General features: G+C 43.8%; 1 protein-coding gene across 3 annotated transcripts; it reads left to right on the forward strand.

Annotated features, from left to right (window-relative positions):
• Positions 1-2,581: 2,581 nt before the first annotated feature.
• On the forward strand, positions 2,582-12,321 carry LOC133916107 (tubby-like F-box protein 6). 3 transcript variants are annotated; one of them, XM_062359622.1, is made up of 8 exons: positions 2,582-2,759; positions 2,874-3,042; positions 3,168-3,604; positions 9,225-9,312; positions 9,410-9,539; positions 10,113-10,292; positions 10,772-11,246; positions 11,926-12,321. In XM_062359622.1, the coding sequence occupies exons 3-7, from the start codon at positions 3,266-3,268 to the stop codon at positions 11,238-11,240; spliced, it is 1,206 nt and encodes a 401-aa protein (XP_062215606.1). In that variant the 5' UTR covers positions 2,582-2,759; positions 2,874-3,042; positions 3,168-3,265; the 3' UTR covers positions 11,241-11,246; positions 11,926-12,321. The 3 variants fall into 3 exon arrangements, with proteins under 3 accessions (XP_062215606.1, XP_062215604.1, XP_062215605.1); XM_062359620.1 differs by having other exon boundaries at positions 2,583-2,759; positions 2,874-3,077; XM_062359621.1 differs by having other exon boundaries at positions 2,583-2,759; positions 2,874-3,054.
• Positions 12,322-18,324: the final 6,003 nt, after the last annotated feature.

Here is an 18,324-nt window from a genome sequence, read left to right on the forward strand (position 1 = left end):
TTGTTGTTGCCCATTGACTGGGCGAGACCAAAGTGTTGCTCGATCAACACGTGGCACATCACTGGGTTTTTTATTACTTGACAAGCGGGGCCCACAATATGTCGCTCGTTCATGAGGTGAGACCTTGCTCTCGGCCAATGAACGAACGATGGTAGCCTATTGTTGCAATTTGAAACGGTTATATGCGTGTGTGTATATTCTATGTTTATGCATAATTGCAGTCACCTTTGCGCCACCCTTAAGTTACGATTAATAAAATAGTCAGATATCGAGTTACGATCATATATATTTGTAGTAACTGACATATATTTTGGATCACAATTATAATGCTTTTAGGATCTTAACTGAGGGTGTGCGTAGAGATGAACAAGTTACGATCATATGATAAAAAGTACATAATTACGACCAGAGAAGGTATCGAGTTATGACCATTTATAGTAACTGATCAATCTTATGAATCATAACTATATTACTTTAGGATCGTAACTAGAAATGTGCATAGAGATGAATTGCGTTGCGTCTAAGGGATATACAATATGTATATATAATTCGGAGGGAGAGGCCGGGAGGGGGAGGAACGGCCCATTTTCCGCATTGACTGGCTATGGCGAACCAGAGCTGCTCGATACAGCCAGGCCTTGATTTTGTGGACTGCGGAACTGAACCAGCCCGGTTGTGGATCGGCAGTTATCTTTTGTTTTTCTAGACTTGTTTTCCTTTTCACGTGCCATTGGTTTCTTGACATTAAAAGTTTCTGGCAATAGAGCTGAAAGTACATGAAAGTTGAGATTGGAAAATATTGCCTGAAGAGAAGCAAATACATTGTGCCTTTGCATGTTCAGAGGAAAGGAAAATTTCGGACTAATTCGTGAGCCAGGACGCGGACAGGTGGGCCCGGGGACCGAGCACATAGGCTGTACTAAAACATACTGCCAGCTTGGCCGCTGCGACCTCCGGGGCTAGCATAGGTCAAGATGACTCCATTTCTTTCGCTGCAAGGAGACAAAGGCGATTCTACACCAGATCTGATAATCTGATGCATCATCGTCCATTCCATTCGCCGAAACTTTCGGTGTCGTCTCCATTTCAGCCGTGACAAGTACTACTGCCTACCTGTTGTGCGCCAGATTGACAAAATCAGGACGCAGTTTTCTTCTTTCCTCCTACGTTCTCACCTGACGACTATCCTGTTTTTCTTTTTTCACGGCTGCTGCTGCTTCATTTTACTGCTACGAGTCAGGCTGGTTAGGAGTCCTGAGGCACAGCACAGAGCCATAATATTCCCCTGCCCGCACTGTCAGGTTTCTGACACCGTTGCGAGTACTCTCCTATTCCCAGCTGGGAGCGGGCACCATTGATTAGTTGGATTCGACAATGCTGTCATGGTCCTCACCGCCGGCGCCCGCAATCGCAGGCCGGACAAGGCAGCGATGGCTGGCTGGCTGGCTGTGGCTGCTGTGTACTGCGGCTACACTGGTCCATCTTCTCTTGTCCTACAACAGTCACATGCCCACAGCAAATTCTTGATCCCATGAGCCAGCAGAGCACCGGAAATGCACAAGTGGGTATGATCTGATCCTGTGACCTATGACCTATCTGTAGTTCTGCACTGCGCTCTATGCCTGATGTACAATATTCATGTTCGCTGGGCAAGTCAGATGGTTTAGCGCGGTGTCGTGACTAAAAGCCATTTTTGAGCCCCGCTACTATCGATTAACTACTAATCTTTAACTTCTCGAGGAAGCGTTCACGGGTGTTTATGAATGATTAGCTTGTTCGATCATTTAGACCTTAGCTGCTGTAGGGGCAACTCGTAAAGGTTAACAAATACTACAACTGTCTTGTGGCCTTAATGATCACTATGCTCATGCTGCTCCACTCCCCGTTGTTTGGTGCGGGGCACAGAGCAGCAGGCACCGCACTAGGATAGCTTCAAGGCAAGCCATGGTAAAAAGTCCAAAAGAAGAAGAGATTAAAATCCAGAAGAAGAAAAGGATAATTAAGAATCTGTGGCTTTCACCTGACCATTCAGAAGAAAGTGCCCATTCCCTCATCAGGCGCGTCGTGTAAATGATGCAGCATAAACAGAACTGTTTGTGTTCATCAGGTCCAGATGATGCAGCTGGATGACCGTAACACTTCCCTTACACTGCCTAACTGACAAGGAGTGCAAGAGAAACTTCTCCTTCTTTTCTTGTGCTTTAATCACACTCCCTTGGGGACACAGGGAGGGACAGTCAAGTGTCAAGCACTCCAAACCCGAGGCTAATTAGGGCAAGATTGGCGCAAGATGGTGGTGATGATTCATTCCATGGCCTTCCTGACAAACATACATCTCTGATGAGTGTGACAGTGACATGGGACAGAGTGTCATGCTGAAGTATCCATCCATTTGATTGTTTGTCCTCCACACCAGTGTGTCCTTGCTCCTAATTCCCTTTGGGCAAGGGCAATCAACTGCACTCATGCACACATTTAATAGTTTATTAATGTTTGATTAGTTAATTGATTGGATGTGAATGACAGGGGCCTGGAATGAATGGATGGATAGACCGGTTGGTAGTATATGGATGCATGCCCATCCTTTTCAGCCACTCAAACAATTTGTCATTTCTTCCCCGTCAGTTCCCCAATACCATTTCCCCATCCATAAAAAATTGTCATTTCTTCCCACTTGTCCTACACTGCTACCGCTTATCGCTATTCTTCCCCACCTAAAAATTCCCAGGCACCTACTCTTCGGTTCCAATCCACGAAAGGTATCCCCTTGTTATTCCTTTGGTTGGATTTCTTGCTTCTTCTTCTCTTCCTTCGTCTCCACAAACCAATAATCTCTGGAAAATTATCTGCGGCTCAATTCGGTGCCTTTTCAGGCCAATTTCGAGGGAAGGGGGTGCTGTGTGGTTTCTTGCTGCCGGCGGTTTCTTGGGCGAATCGAATTCGGGTGCCTCTTGCTCCATCCAGTGCTTTCTTGGGCTGGATTCTGGTACCCCGGTGTTTCTTACGTGTTGCGGCGGTCAAGACGAGGAATTGCTCAAATCGGTGCCTTGCTGGGTTAATTCATTCCCCTTTTATTTGTAGGATTCATTCCCCTTTTATTTCTGAAGATTTGATTCAAATGGTGGCGTTATGTATGTAACAAGATTTGCCATTATTGTTGATCACAGATGTGAGATTTGGTGCTGTCAGCTGGCGGGAGCCTGGATTGGTGCCTCCACAAACAGATTCTTGGAGCTGATTTGGTGAGGGAGAGTGGAACAAGGGGATGTCTTTCAGGAGCCTGATTCAGGAGATGAGGGACGAGTTCGGGAGCATCTCCCGGCACAGCCTGCGGTCCCGGTCTCGCCGGTCTGGGAACACGCCGCGGGAAGCGGCCGTGGGGTCATCCGATGAGGCGCTGCAGCAGAGCTGCTGGGCACGGCTGCCCTCCGAGCTCCTGCGGGAGGTGCTGGTAAAGATCGAGGCGTCCGAGAGCCGGTGGCCGGCCCGCAGGGACGTGGTGGCGTGCGCGGGCGTCTGCCGGGCCTGGAGGGGCGTCATGAAGGAGATCGTACGTGTCCCGGAGGCGTCCGGGAAACTCACGTTCCCGATCTCGCTCAAGCAGGTTCGCGCTTTTTTATCATCTTGGTTGCGACGCTGCTAGATGTTAATTGCCGTTGCTACTGTTGTGTTGTTCAATTGTTCTATTGTAATGTTGATGTTTAAGATCATGTTTCAAGATTACTCATCAAGCTATTCCGGTTTGTATTTGCGCGAATAAGTTTAGTCGAGTGGTTTAGGATAGCGGAAAATGGGTGCTGTATTGTGCCTACTGTTGAATTATTGCTAAAGTTTTTAGATTTCTGTGATTACACTCTAAAGAAATGGACTATCCATTTCACAGGAGTAGGGATGGCAACGGGGCAGGGTTGGGGTGTGCAGACCCCCGTGTCAGACCCCACCCCACCCTCGAATCGTAGATCGGGGTGAAACTGCCCCCCAACCCTGACTCCGCCGGGGCGCCACAGGGTCAAGAGTAGCAGAAAGGAAGTAGCTTCAGATCCAACCCTTCTCGAAGAAAAGAACTCTCAAGCTTTGCTGCTCCAAATCCGAAACAAATTGGTCCGAGATAGGAGATTAAGAGTATACATCGCACATAGAAACACTATGTTGGATCTCTAATCCATGTCACCCTATGGGAATGAGAACAATGAAGACAGGAAAGGGGCGAGGCTACAACCGAGAGAGAGAGAGAGAGAGAGAGAGAGAGAGAGAGAGAGAGAGAGAGAGAGAGAGAGAGAGAGAGGCGATGGAGGGCGGCCACGTTGTGCGGGTGGAGCTTGGAAGCCAACGCCTCGTCCGGTCCTCCCTCCCACTCACGGCTCGCCTAGGTAGTCGCACACACGCACTCGACTCATCTAGTCATCCTCCGCTCCATTCATGGCAGCGCCTATGGGAAAGGAAAGGGAATTTCTATTTAATATTTTTTAAATTAAAAAATTGCAAATATATGTACCTGTTTTGAAAAATTGCAAATCTAGACTCGTCTTGCCCTTTAGAAGGGCGATAGGTCAACGTGGCGTGCCAACATGGACAGGCACAACGGTACATGTCGCCCACTAAAGGGCCGATAAGTGGTTGTATTTTTTCAATGCGATTAGGATTGGTTTTAAAAAAAAAATTCTGATATATTTTTAGAATGGATTGTTTTTAAGATATTTGATATCGCAATGCTAACAGAACGGGTGGTTGGAGTCCTATCTCGCGATGTTGACGAAGGAATGAAGCCAGGATAATAAATCGGATGTAAGATAGTAACACAGTAGAATAACATATACATAATATATGATACATACAACGTAGTCTATAAACTACTCTCTAAATATGTCTCTGCTTAGGGGCAACCCCCCTATGCTCATAAGGTCGTGGCACCTTGCGACCTCGTGCTCTCACGTGGTCTGCTGAGTACGTGAACAGGTCGAGCGGGACAACTGTCCACGAAGGCCGGCCACTGGGAGCTTGCATCGCGTACTCCTCCTAGGTCTGTTGCGTGCCTACGGGAGGAGCGTCGCTAAGCTGGAAGAGCCTGATCTCATCTTTTGTATGACCTGAGCCGAGGAAGGTGCCAAAGCCAGTCGAGGTTTTTGTGGTACTCTCCCTGATGACCTGCTCCAGGTACTCCGTCGACGCCATGATGTCATTGTAATTCGCGAACTCTGCAAGTGGTTTACGGAACAAAACATGTTAGCATGAATGCGAAAGTGATGAAGTTTATAATGTATTCTTGACAGAGGTCAGTGTAAGACGGCCTCACCAGGAGCTATGTAAGACGGTCTGAAAGAGCTGTTGTCGTAGTGCTCACCGGGTGCAATGTAAGACGGCCTAGAGGAGCTACCGACATAGTGCTTAGTGTGCGTGACATAGTGGTGGGGGTGAAAGGACAATGATATCGTCTAGAGGGGGGTGAATATACGTTTTTCTAAAAATTCGTCCACTTTTACTGTTGGTCTAAACTTGCAGCGGAATATAAACTAACGGTTTTTTTCACAAGTGAAAAACCTAAATGTGCTAGGCTCAACTAGTGCACAATTACCCTAAATAAATGTGAAAGTTACAATCCTAGCGTGACAAGAATTACTCAATTCTAGCAAAAAATATGCAAGAAAACACTAATTGAAAAAGGGTTGAAAGCCTGTTCACGAGGCTGAAAATACTGTTCACCAGATACTCCGAGTCACCCGGAGTCTCCGAGTTGTACAGTTCTGGATTCTCCGAGTTCTGTACAGAACTGAGCTCGAAACTGAATTTAAAATACGCTTAAAGAGTTCTAGCTCAAACCAAGTGATGTCGTGTGTTCCAAGTGATGATTACAAGTAGATCCACGAAGAGCTTACAATCAAAAACACACAAACGAGTAGATCGAGTAATACGCACAAATATTGAGCAAGAACTCAAACGTAAGCAAACTAAAGTGGAGACACAAGAATTTATTTCCTGAAATTCGGATTCACCATCATGAATCCTACGTCTCCGTTGAGGAAACTCCAACGAGCCGGGTTTCTTTCAACCGCTTTCCTCGATCCATTAGCTTTATCTCTTCCCTTTCGAAGGCGAGATTGACCTTCACAAACTTTCCCGCAGCTCACCACACGCGCGGGAGCTCGCCGGGCAACACCTAGCCGGCTAGGAGCTCAAAGCTCCAAGAGTAACAAACGCAATCAAACTTCTTGCCGATGAACTCAAATACTCAAGAATAGATTTTAGCTCACTTGCACTAAATCTTTCAATCTCTCAACCCAACTCACTCTTCTTCTCAAATCTCTCACTAAAATAGAGTGGGGAGGAGTTTTTTTAACTCTAAAATGTGTTTCTTTCGTACCTTTACAGCCGCCCCAAAGGATAGGGGTGAGGGGCTATTTATAGCTCACTTCAAAAAACTAGCCGTTACAGCATTTTTTGTACTGACTCGGAGTCTCCGAGTCAACCCGGAGTATCCGGGTAGGCTAAAGAAGGCAAAATCGAGCACTCAGACTCGGAACCTCACACGGAGTATCCGGGTCAACTGAAAAGGCCCAAACCGAGACCTCTCCTCAGAACCTCACCCGGAGACTCCAGACAACTCGGAGAATCCGAGTTAATCCGGAGTATCCGGATTCAGCAAAACTACCCATTGAAAAACGGCGATAACTTTTGACCCCGGAGTCTGATTTCGACGATTTTGGGCTCTATGAAAAGCTTATTCAGAGGGCTACACATCCAACTGAATTCGTGGCTTAAAACACATAGGATCAAATTAGGAACACTCCAAAACCCAATTCAGACACTTCCACACTTTTCGCTCCGGATTTCTAAAAAAAACTCTCGCATAGGTTTGGTTAGAAACTCTTGAGCACTCAGAGACGACAATTAACTCCCATTGCATCCCTCTTAATAGTGCGGCATACCTATACTCAAATTCAAAGATAGAACTCATTTGAACCACTTTGAGCCTTTGAATTACTTTCAAGTGCCGTTTCTTTCATTCAAACTTTGAGGGTTGCCAACTTTCATATATTCTTCACTCCATCTTTTCTTGATTCTTCATATGATTGATGTGAATCACTCATAGCTTCCCATGACCTCACACGGTCCATTAGCGCAAAGTCTTCACTCACTCTTCACCACCACCTTGGTCCTTCGGCGCTAAGCCATTTGCTTGCCCTTCACCACGGTTGGTCCATCGCAGCCGAGTCTTGTTTGCCCTTCACTGTCTTGCTATAGAAAACCATTTTGTATTCGACATCTTCAAGGAATTCATTTTATCAAATACGGAGTCCACTCTTGGTCTTCACTCTTGGCATATATGATTTCAATTTAATTGATGCCTTCTTATAGATCCTAACTCCATCTCATTTTCAAGCACAAAACACATGGGTTAGTCCATAAAATTCTATTGACAATGCCATACCTTTAGTTACTTGATCTACACAAGTAACTTAGTCTTCAAGTTTATTGTCAATCTTATTGAGTTTTTCCTTCTCCTTGTGAGCATCACCTAGAACTCATTCATTTTGATTCATTTTCAATCTCCCCATACACCTAGAGCTCATGCATATCTCTCAATGTATTGCTTGTGGAACAACCTACTAACAAACTCAACACCATTGTTAATCCATAGGTATTGTCATTAATTACCGGAGCCACACATAAGGGCTAGATGCACTTTCAGGGGGAGCTGTAGTCGTGAACGTCGCTGAGAGGTGTGAACTCAAAGCAGCAAGGACTCTCGTAGTGGGGTACGAGGGGGCTGAACATGAGGCGTCTGAGCCGGTCGAGCAACATGGGGTCGATAAGCAACGTCCTCAATGGACCTACAACTGGACATCTTCATGATCTTCTGCACTTTCTTAGATTCTATGGAATGCCCCACGTGTCTTGGAGACAGGGATATCTATCCCACTGTCTAGCCGCTCGACGTTAGTACCAGCCTCCACTGTCTAGTCGCTTAGGGAAAAAAATGTTACGTAAGATGAACGTAGTTCTTTGATAGTTAAATTAAGGGCACAACTATTGTTTTTGTTGAAGAAACGTATCGCTAACGACCGAGCCTGGTCCCTGTACACCGGGTAAATGTCCCTTATGTGCGCCGTGTGAGTTGGCACCTCGGACGATGTGTACATCACTCGGGTTCGTATACGAGGTAGAAACCATGCGAGGTACTCCGTGAATGCCTCCTCACAGTGCGGCCGGTCCTCATCAAGCACATCATCTACCGTGTTGTCCTAATGCTCTATCCACGGCTGAAGGTGGTGCCCACAGAATCCTAGATCTTACTAGTTTTGGTGGCTAACCTAATTGGTTTGTAAAAAATTAATAAGATAAAAATATTTAACTTCACCAAAGATAGATTCCGGTAGGGCTTCGTCGCTTTCCTCTCCCTCCCCTCTCCTCTCCCTCTCTCTCCTTGCGTGTGATGAAAACAAAAAATGAGCACAATAACCCGTAGGAGGCCGGCCGTGCTGCTTTATACCACAACATGTCTACCATTGGAAGGGTGATAGGTCGGTGGCATTCGACGTGGATGCCACCATGGACAAGTCAACCATTGGAAGGCCACTGACAGCTCCTATCGCCCGTTGGAAGGGTGACATGTTGTCGCCCTTCTAACGACTTGTTGCCCTTCCAACGGGCAACATAAGTCTAGATTTGCAATATTTCAAAACGGACAATAAAAAAAATCTCCGATGGTGATGGATTTCATAGGAAGGATATGGGCCTTTATGGAGTGCCCTAGGAATGGGCCATAAACAGATCCAACATAGTGCTTCAGGCCCCAATAGGGAAAGAATGCCCCCCGCCCCCGCCCTGAACCAATATCGGGTCCTCGCCCCGCCAGTTCCACGGGTGCAAAATCTGCCCCAACCCCGACCTGAACAAAGCAGAGTGGAAACCTTGTAATGTTTTATGGTTGCATAATCATACTTCTGAGGCTATAGAAGGTTGTTGAGAAAACAAACTCGGTCATAACAGAGTATGTACCTAGAAAATGTGAGAAACCAGATAAATAAATGCTACCAGATAGTCCTTTTCCCTTTTAATGTGGTATTTGACAAGTTTAGCATGAAATTCCAGTTTAGAAGTATATTTCTTTTGTCGTTTCTGTAAGAATTCTTCGCACTTCTGTGAATCTGCTAACAATTAAAGTTTGTTAACATTTTTTGTTTTGAACTGTATAGTAATTGTACTGTTATCTTCATGACATGCAGCCTGGCCCAAGGGATGACACTCTTAAATGTTTCATCAGGAGGAACCGGACTACTCAGATCTACTATCTGTTTCTTGGACTCACAGAAGGTATGATTTTGTCCATCATCTTACAGGGTAAAGCATCTATATCTGTACTGACATGAATGGATGTGTGCTTACTATTTTTGGAATAATTCTTTTGCAGCACTGGCTGATGATGGAAAATTCTTACTTGCTGCACGCAAATGCCGAAAACCCACATGCACAGACTACCTAATTTCTCTTGATCGGAGTGATATGTCGAAGGGAAGCAGCACCTATATTGGCAGGCTAAGGTCATCTTTCAAGATGTGATGTCTGAATACAGTAAAGCTATAATTTGTGCTAGCTTCTTTTAAAATAATACGCTTGAAGAAAGTTCTATTTTTTTCTTTCTTTGTCAATGCCCTTTGAGCAAAATATAAGCAATGCCCTTTTGTTCTATTTAAATAATACGCTTGAAGAAGCAAATAGAATTTGCTTCTTTTAAAGTAAGCAATGCCCTTTAGTTCTACTACAGGTTGTTTGAGTAAAAGTGTCAGCTGCAATTTTTTTTTTCTTTGTTGCTTGCCAGTCTTTGGAAAAGACCCTTGAAGAAAGTTCTATTCGTTTTTTTGTGTTTATTTTGTACCCACAAACCCCTAACATCAATTGTTCTTTTTAATTACAACAAATTATATGCATTTTTCTATCAATAATATATTATTTATAAAGAGCATTCGCTTCAAAAGCATCCATCTTTTTTTCCTCTGCATTCATCTATATTACTATTTTAACTTTAAAACTAAGTTGTATGAATTACTTTTATTGAGCAAAATATAGTTGCAATGAAATTAAAGTTTTCAACTAACCAACTCTTTATTGAACAGATCAAACTTTCTCGGAACAAAGTTTACCGTATATGATGCTCATCCCCCATACAATGGTGCTGTGGTTTCAAAGAGTCGGTCAGCACGTGTGATTGGTTTGAACCAGGTCTCTCCTAGAGTTCCTGCTAGGAATTATCCAGTTTCACATATTTCGTACGAGCTGAATGTTCTGGGCTCCAGGTATGGCAATTGACAGTCTTGTTCCAATAAATTAAATCTGATCTGGGTTTTTTGGTAAACATAGCTACCTACCCTTGGCTAGTAACAAACTCCTGGTATGGGAATTTGGGGTGGAAAGAATTTTTGGTGGTAATAATTGCAGGTGCCTTGGTGGGTCCATAGCCTTACTGATTAAACTATTGGAATGAAACAATTTTACAAGGTAATTAGATGTTAGTCACTTAGTTGGCATTTGGAACCAAGGGTAATCCCCCGTGTTTCCTTTATTTAGGACCCATATAAAGGTCTTGGCCAAAACCATAAAATTGTAGGCATACCCTTGCCAACGCACGGGCAAAAGATAACTGGCATATCACCTCTTTTGACAAGCGAAACTTTTTTATATGATTGACACAGCTTAGTAAAACTAGATTTGGTTGCTTTTATATACCACACGTGAGAAGACTATCACTAACGGTCCTGTTGCTTGCTTGTTGCAGAGGTCCAAGAAGGATGAACTGTGTTATGGATTCCATCCCCGCATCAGCTGTTGAGGAAGGAGGGAAAGCTCCAACACCGACTGAATTTCCTCTTAGCAGCCTTGACTCTTTCCCATCAATTCCATTCTTCAGATCTAAATCAGCTCGGATAGACAGTTCAACTTCACAATCATCCACTGAGAAGGAAGAGAGGCTGGTGTTGAAGAACAAGTCTCCTAGGTGGCATGAACAACTGCAGTGTTGGTGTCTCAATTTCCAAGGGCGGGTCACAGTTGCCTCGGTGAAAAATTTTCAGTTGGTGGCTTCAGATGAAATTGGGCCAGGTAACCAGGAGCAAGACAATGTGATTCTCCAGTTTGGAAAGATTGGAAAGGACTTGTTCACCATGGATTACCGTTATCCAATATCAGCATTTCAATCATTTGCAATTTGTCTGAGCAGTTTTGATACCAAAATAGCCTGTGAATGAGGCAAGGTGATTTTCTTTCTTTATTCTCCTTGCTTATACTATGGGCATGCCTCACGCAGTTGGCTACTGGATAAAGAGGCACTTTTAGAGTAACTTTAATATGCAGCTTACTTACAGTAATGCCCAGCATTGCTCCTTTTCCTACCTCGTATTGTATGCCCAGTTTTTTTGTTTTGCCCAATGTTCTTACTCACTTGCCCTTGGTGTGCATTGTGGAAGCTGTTAGCAGCTGGCGCTCTTTAAACTGGTTTCACAATTGCAGGATTCTCTGGGCACTAGTATAGTGATAGTAAGGCTTGTACCGATATTTTAGCTTTCTGTTAGGGATTTCAGGCCTTCTTGGGTCTGCACATCCGGTTGAACTTTCTGATGATATGTTCGGATTCATAATCAGATACTTACCATTGGCATTTGTCCCTTGAGTTGCTATTGATCTCCATTATACATCTATTGACTCATCAATCAAATATGTTCTGTAATACACTGTAACATGCAATTTCGAATGTTGAAGCCGAAGGTCTGCTTAGTTACATCAGTTAGGCTGTTTGTTGAAGTACTTGCGCACTAATAATTCTTTTCTTTTGAAGCCAGAAAAAGTGATTATGTGCAGATTTACTTGGACAATCAAACGCTTGCGCTCTCCACTTTTAATTCTAATTAAGCTTTCGGCCTTGTCTACCTGCAGGTGCTGGACGACGATGGCAGATGGAAGATAGCGGACTGCATGCATGGTTCATGCTGGATGTTGAAGCGGGAGGATTGGGTAATCGCCTGAAGTTATCCAAATGGTTATGATGTTGCAGTGTAAATAGCTATATCTAGTTGGTCTCGGCTTGTGATGCAAGCTAGTTTACTTTTCCTCTTAATCGATATTATATCCCTACATTCTATGCCGGTGTTCGCAGTCAAAATTCTAGAGTTTTTTCCTTTCCGATTTCCCGGGAAAACGGCTGGCTTGTGCTTGCATTGTGTGGCCATTGGCCAAATCTGTCGAGTGACGTTGATGAGTTTGAGAACATGAGGCTTCGAGTGATATAGATGTCATGACTTAGTACAAGTTCTTGAGTTTAATGTTTGGTTAGTATTTCGAATCATGGATCAGAAGGCTGTCTTTTCTCATGCAGATTCCAAAACATCACCATCACAGCATTTGCATAGGACATCTCAAATTATTGGGGGGGAAATATCTTATCTTGACTCTGGAGGTACATCATCGTGATTCATGATCATGAAATACAATCTAGTAGCCTTCCAAAAAGACACGATAAATTTAAGGACAATGAAAAGATATACAAATACTCTTCGTTCCCACTAAGGCGCTAATACAAGGATCATCTCATCGCAGCTAAAATTTACTGCTCGAGTACTATACTAATACTACTACTATTGCAGTAGTACTGTACGCATATGTACATCAAGGAGACGCGATAATGCCGTGACACCCACACGTTTTGCGCAGCGGAGGCGGACGGCGAGGATGGCGCAGCCGGCTCGAGCAGCGCGAGGTGGAAGCGGCTCCCGCTCGGCTTGCTCTCTCGGCTTCGTCCGGTACTTTGAGATCGTTGTTGCAGCCACGTGGCGAGCATCCGGGGCGTGCTGCACGAGGAGAGTTGTGCTGCACGAGGAGCACACCCCCACAGAATTTTTTTCCGTGTTGTTGGTGCTGATGATTTTTCATCTCATTTTTTCCCGCGTGATTACGGGTGAGGGCGTGAGGCAAGCAGAGGAAACAAAAAGGACGACGCCACGTCTCATGCAATAATCTCATCCAATAGATGACGAGGGTACTATCTCTGTTATTAAATAGATATCATCCTAGAATGTGTATAGTCAAATTTTAAAAACTTTAACCACTAATACACATAAAATTATTAGAATTTGATATATAAAAATGATAATAATTAATTTATTATGAAAAATATTTTAACATCATCTAATTTTTATTAACTTTTAATAAAAAGTAGTTGTCAAAAATAATAGTCAAACGTGTTTGTTGAAGACTGTGTCAATGTCTTCAACAATAAGTAAAATAGAACAGAGGTAGGATTTCCCGGCGCCGCACAGTTTTATCCATGTCAATGATGAATGGGTCCATTTGTATCTGATCTTGTGTTCGCAACATGGGGACGGCATGGGGGCGTTCCAGTCATTTGACACTACCAGGTGAACTTGTGGATGTGGATTGGGCGAGCGGTGGCTCAACGCGTGCGTTATTGCATAGGGGAAGGATAAGTTGTGTTACTAATTTGATCAACTGTCAAACCACCCGCCAAACAATTGTTGTGCCTCTCTACGGATAAACCTAACCCTAACCGCTCTTCCCTGGCCCTTTTTATTCAGCCGCCAATGGGCTGCGCCATGGGCCGATCAAACCGAGCCAGAATGGGCCAGATTGGGCCAAACCAGGCCGAAATGGATTATAAAAATGACGTGTGATTTTGCATAAAATCCTCAAATTTTTATACAATTGTGCGCCAGTAAGTAAATAAAATACAAAACCTCTAGTTTTTATGTTTTAGTCCTAAGACTATAATTTATGTTATGTTGTATTTACCTTATGTAAATATGTATTTCGGACCTGTAGGTTCTTAGGAATAGCATAGTGATATATATTTTCTGCAATTCCTATTACCTCTGTAATACTTCATTCTTTTATTTATTCTGCAATTTATTATCTCTTTCATTTATTATGCAATTTATAGATTACAAAACATGACAGAACAAAGCAGTATCAGATTGAACTCTGGCATGTTTTGATCTATAGATGTTTGCGTAATGTGATGGAATCGGAGTAGCCTTAGCTTGAATTGTTCTGCGGTTTGCATATGAACCTTGCAGAGATTCTGAGATATTTTCTTGTTCCTATCCCAATGATGCAGGTTGTATAACTATGGATATTGCACCTTAGCCACCGAAGCTCACGCCTTGTTCGTTTTTACATCAGTTCTGTACAAGACAATCTAAAAAATTTAGACCTTCGGCTCTTAGGAACAACTGAACAGGTGAGACAGAGGAGACATCAGCTCGGAATCACGCTGTGAGCTTGAAGCACCAATGATGGAGATAAGCACACCACTCCACATATATAGAGGCACCACAATCATTCTCATACAGGCAATCAAACATAATCTTAACATATTTAACTTCTCATATATCCTCAAATTTAGTTAACAAAATAGAAACTCAGTTCAGCCTGTCCAGACAGATACAACTAACCAAATATTTTTTTTTAACAAATATGACTCCGCTTAGTCTGCTTCTTTTCAACTTGCATATACGATGTAGCTCTATAAAACCTCATTAGGGGAACTAAACACACCCTAGGTGTTTCAAAGTGAGGGTGATATGCATGTTATTTGCGGAACCCGAGGCTCAATCTTTTCAGTGTGCCTTAGGGTGTGTTTAGTTCCCCGAATCTCCCACATCCTGGTTCAGTGGATGCGTAAAATCCTAAAAAGAAGTTAATTTGGTTGCATATATTCACTGTTGCAGACTCACCCGACAGGTGCAAATATCGGCGTCATCTTGGCTCGAAAAGTGAAGTTCAATTCGAGCTTTACTCCGTAGTCTTGTCCTATAGATGCAAGCTCTGTATCTGCTTATATAGACACATCCACTTATCAATGTTATAAAATTATCTTTATACAAGTAACCAATTATAATCTTAACTCTTCTATCCGCTCATACGGTCTCAGATTCAGTCAATCAAGTAGAAAATCATCTCAACCTGTCCAGCCAGATACAACCAGCTAAACGCTCTTCATTCCAATATATATGACTTCGCTCAGCCTACTTATATGATGCAGCTCTACTACAAAACATCGTTCTGGGGAACCAAATACAACCTTAGTGTATGCAATGGTGTGCGTTCAAATAGGGTGTGTTTGGTTGCCAGAATTCCCTCTAGTCTAGCTCGGTGGATACATATAATCTTAAAAAGAAGTGTGATTGGTTATCTGCATCCACTGTTCTCGCCTGCATTAGTAGATGCAAATATAAAGCCTCATCTTAGCTGAGAATTCAGTCAACAAAACATTCTTATTTTTAACACATATGACTCATCTCAGCCTACTTTTTTTTTCTCGAATACGCAGGAGAACTGTGTACCTTTGTATTAGAGAAGAAGTAAAGAGTTTGAAATATTACAACACGGAGTGTCGCCGCACTCACGCACACACCTCACATAAACAAATTTACACGAGACGAAACAACCCACCGAATAGGAATCGTACTACTCCAAATATTGACAACTGAGGGCCGAAGCACCGGCCAGGGCTCAAAGATCTACCTCCTGCCTAATCTTTGAGAGCAACTGATGGACTTGCGATGTTTGCCGATTGAAGACCCAGGTGTTTCGCTCTTTCCATACGTGCCATACGATCAACATGATCAAAGTGTCGACGTCTTTCTTCTTCAGCCGTGGGAGATGAACACGAGATTGAAGCCACCAATACTGCAATGTGACCACCTACGCATTAGGTAGGATGATGTTGAGAGCGGAGTATATCACCCACCACACTTGCTTGGTGTAGGGGTAGGAGACGAAGATGTGATCGCTAGATTCCAGCTCTTGGTCGCACAAGGTGCAAGTAGCCTGTGCATCAAGGCCATGTCTCAACTGATGATCTGCGGTCCACAATCGGTGACAAAAAGCCAACCAGATGAAGAATTTAATCTTAAGCGGTGCTCAGCTCCTCCAAATCAAATTCGCCCCATAAAAGAACACATAGCCCTGATGTAGCATGAAGTACGCAAATTTGGTCATGTACTATCCGTCCGATGTCAAGCGTCAAATGAAGGCATCCTCTAGATCGCACTGTAGCTCAACAGTAGATAAGATCCCAGAGATGAACATACTCTACCAGTGGCTAGACAGACATGGCCCATTGATATCCCTGATTCCATTGATGGTTCAGCATTGCTTGCGCCACCGTCTGTGTCTTTCTGATCCATGGCCCAGCTGAGACCACTAAGGCTGATGTGCACTTTGCAATTGATCGCCTATCCAACCAGTTATCAGTCCAGAACAAGGTGCGCTCCTTGTTGCCAACGTTGATCTGATCTGAACATAGGTATTGAAGATGGCTTGAATCTTCAGATCCACCTTGATTTGCAGGGCAAACCATGCTCAATCATCATCTGTCCGTTGCAACCAAAGTCAGCACAGACGAAGAGCGAAACCAGTTAATTTTAGATCAGCAATGTCAAATCCATCATATGTCGTCGAGTTGACAAACAATTCACCGACCACAATATACTTACCACGGACTAAAACATCGCCGCCAGCCCATCAAAACTTTCTTCTGATAACATCAATCTCTTCAAGCACCCATAACGACAGTTTGTTAATCATCATCCTACTTAAACGATGTAGCTCTAAAAACCCTATTAGAACATCCAACAGACTCATAGTATCTTAAAGATAGTATCCACTGTTGAGGCTTAAAAATATTTGGTTATAATATGTTTCTTGCAATGGAACACCCGTCGCCCGATCGTACAGGATGCCCAAACATTGTTCAAATCCCCACATGTTAGTACAAATTTCTGATGGTTTTATAACTATTGACGGTCTGCTCGCCATTTTTTTCATGCATGGTAAGTTGTTTGCACCGTACAATTGGCATTGCCAATGTAGCATTAGAACATAAGGGTTTCACTGGTTTTTATTGAGAGGAGCCGATCCGTCATGGAAGAGCGAACCATGGACCCCGACGCTGCAGGTGATACAGATCCATTCATCGTACGTTCAGATCAACAGGAGGTAAATTAAAGGCTAATCAGTTGGCCTCAGATTAGCATTTTGGCACATTAATCTTGGCCGTCAGTAACTCGGGTAAAATGGCTTACCCGAAGCGCAAAATTGTTACCGAGGCTCATGCCATAAGCTGTCATCACCGGCCAGTGTAACCTGAGAAGAAACCAATCCAGAAAGCCCCTTTTGGTAATACGGAAAAGATTAGCAGAGTGGACCAAATCTAGATAATTTCTTGGAAGGAAAATCCAGGCACAGCCAGCCGTCCAGAGATCATGCATGCTTTGCAGCAAGAAGAAACAAACCGAAAGAACTCCAGTTCCGCGACGATGAATCGAGAGTCACGAGAAGAAGAAGAAGAGCAGCAAATGGCAAGACCAGACCACGGTGGCGCGGAAAAGATCAAAACCGCAGGGGGAAATCGAGGTTGAAGGTGGAGATCACCGCAAATGGAAGGAGCGGCGGGGCGAAGGCGTGGAGCAAACAACGGCGGCGGCGGCAGCGGGTTCCTTCGCGGAGGTTAGGGCTCCGTTTCCTTGTGCGGAGGCGAGCTTTAATTAAAGCTTCGAGACGCTGGGCTCTGACGGGCCAGGCGTTGTGGTGTCGTTCCTGTGAGGAACCCTAGGCCCATGGGCTGATAAAGATTTCAGGCTTGTTACACACTTCTAAGTTGAGTTTTTTTTATTTCTATATTTTTTTTAGTTAAAATTTAAATAAATAGATTACCGGGGAAAATATTTATAGAACTAGGCGCCCGCAGCCCTCTGAGAGGGCGGTTAGGGGTCCTAACCGCCCCCTGAGAGGGCGGTAGGCCTAACCGCCCCCTCAGAGGGTGGCAAGAGGGGGTAACCGCCCTCTCAGGGGGCGGTTAGGCCCTGAGGGGGGCGGTTAGCCCTAGCCGCCCTCTCAGATGGCGGTTAGGGCTATTTTTTTTCCTGTAAAATTATTTTTTTTCTATTTTATCCTCTAAAAATGTATTATTTTTGTAATTAAAGAAATAAAAAAGGAAGGGGTCTAAGGAAATTAAGAAATTAAATTTGGAGTAGGTTATGTAATAACGGGAGAAAAAAATCAATAATTAGTAGTTGCAGCATTTTACGTGGGTATGGGGTGGGAACGAGGACAAACATAGTATTGAGCACATGGTGAAAACATATCAATACACTGTAACTGCGACGATACGATGAGGAAACAAAGGTGGCATGTACGGTTCGCACTAAGACCTACTTATTAGTGCGCCGATCCTAATCATAACATGCCTTAGGGAAGGAACGTATGTCGGGTTACATTATGTACTCTCTACTGCGTGTATCTAGGATACTTTCCCTT

This window comes from Phragmites australis, chromosome 4, assembly GCF_958298935.1.
Source record: "Phragmites australis chromosome 4, lpPhrAust1.1, whole genome shotgun sequence".
NCBI classification, from domain to species: domain Eukaryota; kingdom Viridiplantae; phylum Streptophyta; class Magnoliopsida; order Poales; family Poaceae; genus Phragmites; species Phragmites australis.